We start from the raw sequence: 9953 nt of genomic DNA, 5'->3' as shown, positions 1-9953 counted from the left end.
TCCCTAGTTAAAAAAAAACTTGTAGAAAAGCAACAACTTTTCTTACTGACACTGGTGCAAAGAACAAGCCGCAACTAACTCTGTAGGCACTGCCTTGCTTTTGGGCGCTGGCAGGCAGGAGGGATGCAATGCAAGCCTGTAATGGCACAGGGTAAAGCTCCAGGCTTGCTCGTGTGTGTTAGGGATGGATGCTCGTGTGTGGCTTCACTAAGTAGCAGCTATCCTAAAAGCCACCTCTGTGTTTAAATGTATTGCACTGACGGAAATCGGGTGCAAGAAGGCCCAACATCTAAATTTCATAAGAGCTCGCATTACTATTAACTGAGGAGAAGGCAATAAATTTTGCATAATTTCCTCAGCCCCAATTTTATTATACTTCTCTCTTATTCCCCCTGAAATTTAGAATATTTTTTCCTCCTTCTTCTCCAAAGGCATGATATAGTGTTATGCTACTCTGTTAAACAATTACTGGGTTCCTGCTACAGATACACTTCCATTACTTCCTCTGAAAGTAAAGCACTTCTGGGCAAAAGATTTTTGGTAAATACATGATGCAGTTTGGTGTGTCCAGCAGTCATTAAACGAAAACAAACAGAAAACCTTCCAGAAATGAAATAAGCGGATCCTGAAGGAAGAACCAAAGTACAAATGCGTTCATGCTTGTATTTGTACATGATTAAGCTTATGAATAAAAGATTAGCATCTATGTGTTTAATTGAATAAAAAATCCTGTCACATCATGACAAGCTATTCCATGTGGGACGTTACAGAACAGCCTCATTTTTTACAGTGCTTGAAAATTTTAGTTAAGCAGAAGAACATTAAAGGAAGGAGAACGAATCCTTGGAATATATTTGAGTGATAACAGCTAATGATATATATAAATATAAAAAAATATATATATGCATATATCGATTTGCACAGCCTAATGCACACCCTGAACTGCTGCGAAGCATCTTCAGTGAAACTATGGTGAGTTGGACTACGTGAGGCTTGCACTGTATGTAACTGATGTGCAAAGGGAGGTCAGTCCAGACCTAAGTCTTCCCTCTCCTACTTTTGTTTGCATGAATAATGGGTAGTGACACCCATGCACTAGATAATGAAAACAGGCATAGCAAGAGCCTCAACTACAGACAGTCTAAACTAGGAAAGTCTCAACAAAACCACTTCATTTGAGGTATTTTTACAAGCCTGGATAGAAACACATGGGAGCAAAATGAATGTGAGTTACACTAGAGCTGACTGATAGATAGATCTATACATCTAGGGGAGGCTTAAATTCCCTGCTTTTTCACTGCAGCACTTTTAAACAGATCATGATTACAAAAATCCCCAAACTCCGTATCAAGTATAAAATTGTCAACACTCAACATTTTGTTTGGGATGCTTTTTGACAAGCAAGAGCACTCTGGAAGACTTGCACGCGTCTATATTTGGGTCTGTCTGCGAAATGAAGGAAACATCTCTTTTAGCATTAACCATCTCAGGGCTGCACGGGAGCCACACCAACTGCGTACACACGCGTGCCCGTGCCCATACACACGACACGTCGCTACCCGCCACGCACGGGCTGCAGCCTCGGCGCACCGGCAGCCGCCGGGCGCAGCCGCCCTCAATCACCCAGCTGCAGTTTTCACCAGGCTGGCCCTAGGTTAAATTCTACCCACAAAAGTGATATTTCTGAGGAAAGGTGAGAGAAAAATTACCCAAAGCAAGGCAAGTGCAGCTGGTGCCGATGGAGGGAGTTACGCGCTGCTCAGTAAAGCCATCCTAGATTATACTAGTGAGGAGCCTCCTCCATGTGGGGGATTACTGTACCTAAGAATGACAGTTTAATAATAGATTTTACACATTTTTACTACTAAATATATTCTTCCAGTGCCTACTATTTGCCTACGTGTTTTCAATGAATTGTCAAACATAAAGAGATGTAGCTTGTCTTCACTGTATACTACCTCAGTCGGATGGTCTGTTGGCTGGGGTACCATAAGCTGGTTGTGATGCTGAAGTACAGTCTTCAAATAATCTAAAACAGTCTGGCAGGGCACTGCATGAAACAAATTGCAATTACTGTATATTAGCTGTCTAGCACAAAATAGAACATCAATATTAAATCAAGCAGTGTTCTTCAGGATCTGTTTGGTATGTCTGTGAGATTTATTTCAAATAGGAAATACTTCTCGTTTTGATTTGTGCAGTCATTTCATTCAATAAATATATGGCAGATATTGTATTTCCTATGTTGAGGTCTCCGACATTGCTTTTATTTTCTGCCCACTAGTTTTCAAAGTTTTTTTTCCTAGTTGAAATTACAATTATTACAAATACAAATTAGGTCAGCAGCAATGATAATAATAAAAAAAAAATCCGTAAATACTGTAAACAGCCTAAACCATACAAAGGAGAAAACATTTCTTGGACCTAAGTCATGCACTGATTAACATGTAAATATGCTCAAATGTTTTTGAAACTACAGTCTGATTAACTATACTGAACAGATTTAATGATTCATATACTTTAATTTCTTTCCCCTCCCTCCTCCCAAATTTGTTATAAAACTAGGTCCTCATCCTTCCCCCTTTCCATTCCCATCACTCTCATCCATTTCAGTAGTGGTACCAACATCCTATTCCCTTCTGCTGAGGTGATAGGTTAATTAGGGATGATTCAATTACGGATCTCTCTTAAGCAGATGCTGCCACATCCCTGATTAACTCTGGAGTATTTTTGAGATACAGTGTTTTTCTCCTGAGCCTGAAACACCGTAGGAGAATTAAACAGATATTAACCCAACACGACGGCTGACTTGTGCGCGACTAAATAAGCATTGTTTTTAAGGTACCTTATCACTCTCACATTTCGTATGGCTTGTTTTTGTAAAATATTCAAAGATAATCTTAGCTTCAGCTAAAAATCCAGAAAAAACATTTCAGTGGTTTTTTTTTTTTATTTATTATTATTTCCCGGCATTCAGCCTTTACACCCGGAAAAAATACGGTGTTTTGGACTTTGTCTTAAGCTGGCAATCTGAAAGCAAGCACTGGAATCACTGAGGATGTCTCAAGGTCGGATTTACAGGTATTTTCCACCCTTTCCTGGGCATTCACACTGTGCAGCAACTGTGCCCGTCTAGGCAGACGGGGTGCAAAACCACCTTTAGTTTGTGCAAAACAGACTCTTTACTACGGGCTGAGCGCTGTTACATCCAGCAGGCCACATAGAGAAGTCACGCAAGGTCCCTGATATGAGCAATAAACTCCCAAGGCGTTTCACCGCATGCTGACTTCTCTGTAACAGCGACCCACTGTTGTATTTCCTCCCATTTCGTTTGATATACCACACTTTGCCATAGGAGGTTATGCATCAGGCAGAAGTTAGCATTTCAAGTCACTTGTACCTCTTTTATTTCTCCAGCGACTTCACTGCTTATTGCCAGACCAGGGCAGCGTCTCGGTAGCGTAGCTGCTACACAGTGCCGCTGCCACATCAGCAGGAGAGCCTGGATGCTTCTTTTTTTTTGGTAGGGAAAAAAAAAAGCACTTTTAAGTGTCACCAGACGGTTTTAGAACATGTTTCCATTCTGAAAAAGTCAGAAGGGCAGTCAAGCTTAATAGTCCCACCAACACGTTCTGTGGCCTTCCTGTAATGAGCTGTGTATTTAGCATACAGCAGCAATCAAAAAATTCAATACAAGGTCTTACATGGAATAAAGGAGTAAAATGTGCTAACCACAGGTAGTGTTGTAGTACATTGGATATTTGTAAGAAGGTGTAGCAAAAAAAAAAGGATTTGGCTTTTTTTCCCCCTTGTTTTAATATACAGGAAAGCACATGGGGGAAGAAGTTTTTTTTTTTTCTCCATGTGAATGGGCTGAAGGATATGATTGTCTTTGGAGATCCTTTTCTTATACTCTGTCTGTTTGCTGTCTGGTATGTCCAAAACTAAGATTAAACTAGGAACACCCGTGCACAGGTTACTCCGTGATTAAGTAGGTGTCCAAGAAAGAGGCATAAGGATCACAAAGGTGCCCCGGGCAGTGTCAGAAACCCCGTGACAAGGTCAGCCAAAAACTCCCACTTGGGTGGAAGCTACTACTGGCAACCAGCATCTCCCCTGAAATCCTGGATCTCTGCGAGGTGACAGCAAGGACTGACGGGGCTATGATGGGTGATTGGACTATGATGGGTGATGACTGGGCTACTGCCGGAAAGAAAAAATGCCTGATACTTGGACTTGGAGGAGAGCTGAGTGCTCCTTGGGACATCAGAGCTACTTGTGAAGCACACCTTTCCCGCCCTGTCTAAACATGTCGCTTTCTGTTTAGCAAGCTCACTGAGGACACAGTTGCTGAACTATCAGCGGTACCTGGGAGCTTTCGACTTCTTTGGTCCTCGTGAAGCTGTGCCCAAAACAGTCTGTGAAGTTTGCACTTGTTTTTCTGGTTATACCTATTAGCAAAAGTCCCTGGTGATGACCTGATCACTCTCAGCCATACTTGGCACTACTACCTGTAATTATGTGGAACAACGTGGGGCCTGAAAGGGAACAGAATATAATGCATGAAAAATTTCTAAGTTTTAGGAGCTGATCTCACAGCAGGATGGTATTTTACCCACAGTAAGTAATTTCACTGCAGGCTACCCAAAGATGTATTCACCTATGTTCTTCCAAAAGGATAGGGCACAAGCGAGAAGACAACAGGCGACTATTAACCTGCCGTGTCCCCAGCACATGACGTACAGCTCCGCTTTAAGGGTATTCTGCTGATAAAATGCTTTCTCATTACCAGTGAGAAATACAAAGGCACTAAAAGCTGGCTGAAGCTTACAGATACTTCATAAAAAGTATTATCATACTTCATTATTTCATAAAAATCTTCATAAAAGCACTAATGTTTTGAGCGCAAAATTGTATGATTTTGTTATCATTCTAGTGACGGGAGGGCTCTGAGCGCTTGTGACTTGTAAAGCCATTGTACATCACACCGCGTGCTGTTGGTACGAATAACCTTGGCCTTCCAAACACCAGATGCTGCTTGCAAAGCCGGGGTTCGTGGGCTGCCGCGAAGCCTAAAGGAAGCCACAAAGAGGGTGGCACGCGGCTGAGAGTCAAAGCTTCAGCTTTGCTCCCGAGTCCCTCTTATGGCTCTGCAAATACTCTCTTTGCCGAGAGATAAGAGGAACTGTTTCCTTCAAATCCTGCAGCAAACCTAACTTGGTAAGAGCCTGCAGCTCCCAACTGCGAGTACAAAAAAACATTTAAACCGACTAGCTGATTTATTTTGTACTTCTTTGACTTTGATGTGGTCTCTAGAGAGTTAACAAGATCATAACCCCGAGAGCTGATTCTCTGCATGCTTATGCACATACCCACTATCACCAACACCACCAACGGGGATCTGCGCCTACTGTAACCAACGGGAAAGACACTAATGTCGAAATAACACTTGCTTGTTATGATTTAGTAGAAAGCCTGTGGGGAGGCAGCAATTTTCCTGCCCATTAGGAAGAAGTTTCCACAGCCTTTACTTTCTGAAAGTGCCAGTGACTCAGAAAAGACCCTGGAAGTGGCAAAGTAACACGGCCTGCAGCAAGTGAAAAGAAGGGCGCGATCTTTGCGGGAGCTCAAGGGCGAGGAGGAGGTGCTGCAGGGGACTCGGCGCGCCGGGGAAGGCTGGTCTTGCTAAGACGCTAAGTGGTGACTAAGCAGGACATGTGTAAGAGGTGGCAGGGCTTTGTTGTTTCTCGATCCAAGTTTTAAGACTTTGTTGTATTCTAGGCATCTGCACGCTGTAACAAGTGCTGCTTCGGCATAGCTGGTCACAGCTTTCTCTGCAGAGTATCCTAATTTCTAATAAATAGTCGAATGGCGTGGTGGCCCCCGAGTGTGCCGATGACAAAAGCCAGGGTGCGATCTCTCAGTCTGACCTGCCACACAGCACAGCAACTCCCCAGACTGAATCCTCTTTGCAGCAGGCAGCATCAGCGGGTAAAACACAGTACAACTCAAGTCGTCGTCTCCCAGATGCAGTTTCTACCCGTGGCTCGTTGCTGCTGCATGTGCTATTTCACCCTCAGAAACATACACCTCATGTCCAGTCTGCATTTTGTTTTCCTTTGACTGGGTTTTACAAAATCTTTGGAGAAGAAATGGAAAATGCCCATCACCCGTTATGTAGTTAGAGGTGAAGTAATTTCTCCCTCTTCTCTTTGCTAAGCTCAACTCTGACCTCCTCGAGATGCTGGGCTCATGCTAAAAGCAGAGTCCCTACACCTACCTACGTGTCTGTACAGCCAAAGACCACGCCAGCCTTTTTGGCCAGGCTGTGCATTAATACTTGGCCAGAAAGCCACCATGTCCTCCAAAAGCTTTTCTCAGCACCCATTTCCCAGGGGCTGAAAGCAAGTGGAGCAATGTTCTCTGTGCCTCGACACATGGTAAAGCTGCACTGTGTTTGGCCAACTCTGTCACCTCTCCTCTTCCTCACTCACCGCTACCTCTGCACCGCTTGCAAGCTGTGAGCAACGATTGTATGCCGTCTTTCCCCGATGTATTAAAAACATGGGCTGTGACAGAGAATCCCTCCAGAAATTCATCTGCCTCACGGCAATTTCCTGAATACAAATATATTTGCATTTTTTAAATCACTCTTTGTAATATAATGTTATGTAACACCCTGAATATCTGCAATACCCTCATCAACCAAACTTTTCATCTCATCAAAACTGTAATTTGGCAAGATGTTGCCTGGTACCAGCTCCATTATTCTCTTTTAGTACTCTATTAATTGAAGCCGGCATCAGCTGTGCAATTAGGTTGTCTGGGCTCAGCATCAGGCCAACAAGCCTACAATCATCCGGGACATCTCATGTGTTCTTTAAAAAAAAATTAAAAAATCATATAATATTTGCATCTTTCAGTCTTCTGGAGCATCCCAAATATTCCGAAGCTTTAAGAAAATCATAGTCATGAGTCCTCTTTCTTTGTCCACTTTCATTTTTGTTTTTAGTTCCTGAAGCGAGTTGTCCAAATCTCATGATTTTGAAAACATGACGCTTTGGTAGCAGCTGCCTAATGCTTTTGGTAAGAAGTTGATGTGCACTTAGGGATGAAAAGCTGGTGTGCCCGAGCAGTTACTGCTCCCGGTGGCCTGGGCTGTGGCTCTCCTGGCGATGCCGGTCTCTGGCAGAGGGACCCCTGGCTCCGCTCTTGAACCACTCTGTCTTACAACATGGGCTGGAATCAGCACCTTTTTATCATTTCTGAAAAGGCCGGCAATTCTGGCACTGACCAGCAAGCTCTTCAGTTGCCCCAGCACTGGGAGGAGCTGCGGCAAACAGCTGGGGCTGCAGTCTCCCCTGAAGCCGCTGTCAAATGTGTGCTAACGCCCAAAGTTACAGTGGAAATGGAAAATATTACCATCACCATCACATTGGTGTGATGGCATCATCTTATTCTTCACAAGTACCAGGATAGAAATACTCAATATTCCATATTATTGACAAAACCTACTATTTCCAGGGTCTGATACTGTTATTAGGACACCATATTTTTCCTTTAATTTGCCAGCAGCAGAACACCTCCTCAACAGCATGCTCCAGGTTTAATTTGAATTATTAGTCTTCCACTGATCCTGACCTCTGCTTTTTACTCATCACCATCACCTTCCCCTCTACTCCATTTGTTATCTTTCTAATTGTTCCTTCGCTTTCCCTCTAAGCTGGTTGGCTTTGTAACCAGCATGAAACTTTTCCTCCTAGATAGATTTTTGGGGCCTTCAACAACATGCTTTTAATGTTTCCCAGTTATCACCTACTCTTTTTTTTTTTTGACCTTTGGCTCTAATAATTGTTTCCAACCTTTTATGAAAAAGTGCCAAGAACATCTCGGCTGGTTTGGGCTGGGGTTTTTGCTCATTATAAATGTTATCGGGCCACAATCACTTGTATTGGTAACGGTCAAAATGAAGGCTCTCACTTATCCTCCCCAAAATGTGGCCTCCGGTGTAACACACCCTTTATATTGCCAAAGCACAGTGCTATGAAGAGCTACTTGGGCTTGCTCTAAATAAGGCGTATCTCCAATGTAAATAAGGTATCTATCTCTCCAACCTCCCCCGCAGCATCAGACAGCCCTAGCGAGAAGGGATGGCTCAGCCCCAGCTCGGCTGCGTGTCTCCCCGTGGTGGCCTCAGCCCCCGTAAGCAGACAGGAAGGAATCTGGTTATTCTGTTCATTAATGAGATTTTGCGCTTTGTAGCCGGCACGGGCGAGTATTCCCCCTGGTGTTTTGCACAGCAGAAGATGAATCCCCTGGCGCTCAAGACCATTTACTTCTGACTTGCCAGCGCGGAGGAGAATTGGGAAGGGTGTACATCTGCATCCACCCCGCTCAGGCCGGCGGCTGTTAGTTAAGACTGGCTCAGCATCGCAAGACGTCCTCCTTTGCTTGACCTTGAGCGATGCTTCACTCCCGAGTTCATTGCAGGGCATTTCTAAATTGATGCTCGATTGTCAAAAAGATGTAACAAATGATAGGGAACCTGCTGACGAACTAGATGGCAGTGTGAATTTCTTGTAACATTAACGGAGATGCCTTCTCTGCCTGAGACTTGGACAAGTGTGCAGTATTACACGGCTTGGATCATTTTAGCTCATACGCTCATTTATTTCAATAGTCAGCTGAAAGCCAGCGAAAGCGGCATGGATGGGCTGTGAAGTCAAGTTGTTGGGGTGCTGCGAGCTGAAAAAAGAGTGAGGGGCAAGGAGAGATGGGGGTTGGTAAAGAGAAACCGATCTCGGTGCTCAAGACCTTAGAAATTCGGATGCTTGTGATTAGGTGGTAAAATAAAACCAGCACTCATTTTTAACGAGAGCGGCCAAGCAGAAAGCAGAAGAATTGACATTACACGCAGAAGGGTGTTAAAGATTGCCTAGCCTGACCTCTTGCGCCTCCCAAAAGCAGGGAAGGGAAGAAAAATGACAGAAAATATCCCCTTACTTTAAAAATCCCTCTCGGTTGTGTTTTCCAGGTGGAGTGGAAAACCATTTTACTTCTGTTAATCTGCATCTGAAAAGCCATTGTATTCCTTTTCCTTTTCTTTTGCAAAAATATTTCCTCCAGAAAAGAACGTGCCCCTTCCATACGCCCCTGGGATGGACACCTCCGCCTTAACAACGGGAGAAGAGAGGCAGCTGTGCAGCTCTCATTTAAGCATCACTGCCACATGCTCCTGTGGCTTTTATTTTTGTCTTTGCTCCCTCACTTGCCTTCTGCTTAATAGAAGGTACCTCTTCTTGTCCTCCCTTTCAGCTGTGAAGCCTTCAGGACAGCGACCTCCCCTGTAAGCCCCTCTACACATTTATACTGCTGGTAACTAAGAGGGAAGCCAAGGAGCCCCTGGTGAGCGGGGACAGCAGTTTGTGTCACTCCAAATGCCAAGTGCTGACCTGCAAAACGCAAACCGAAGTTGAGACCGGGGAGTTCAGCTTTGCCAGGTTGAACTGCAGCCCTCCATGAAACTCCCACCGGCTCTTCTTCCCCGAGGAAGGCAAAGAAACCTGCCCCCCCTTCCCCCCCGCCAAATTCTCATGGGTTTTTACTCAGAAGCATGGAAAAAAACAATTAATGAAGGCATGGTCTGCTGCAGTTAACGTGTTTCAGTAAGTTTTTGTACTCGGGCTGGTTTAGCAAACTAAGCCGGCACCCCCAAGCTGCCAGCAAAGCCGTGCTGCAAATTCAAAGGGGTTCTCGTGCCAAACACTGGTCTGACCGTGCGCGAGGCTTTCTCTTCCCAAAGTAACTTCATGCTTTGAAGCTGAACAGCAGAACAAGGCCAGAGATGAGACCAAAACATCCAGAACATCAAGGGAAACCAAAGAAGTGGTTAAATGTGAACATCAAGAAAAAGGACAAAAAAAAAAAAAAGGACATGAAAAAGGGTTTGTCAC

General features: G+C 44.2%; 1 protein-coding gene across 1 annotated transcript in view; it reads right to left on the bottom strand.

The window, feature by feature from the left end:
• Positions 1-9953, bottom strand: part of BEND4 (BEN domain containing 4) — a 21009-nt gene that overhangs the window by 6754 nt on the left and 4302 nt on the right. The window contains exon 2 of the mRNA XM_035896756.1: positions 1959-2050. Within this exon, the coding sequence (XP_035752649.1) occupies positions 1959-2050 (92 nt within the window). The remainder of the gene's footprint in view (positions 1-1958; positions 2051-9953) is intronic.

The sequence above is a fragment of the Egretta garzetta genome, unplaced genomic scaffold (genome assembly GCF_000687185.1).
Source record: "Egretta garzetta isolate BGI_Z169 unplaced genomic scaffold, ASM68718v1 scaffold256, whole genome shotgun sequence".
Taxonomy (NCBI): Eukaryota; Metazoa; Chordata; class Aves; order Pelecaniformes; family Ardeidae; genus Egretta; species Egretta garzetta.
This window is presented reverse-complemented; position numbering and strand designations above follow the sequence as displayed.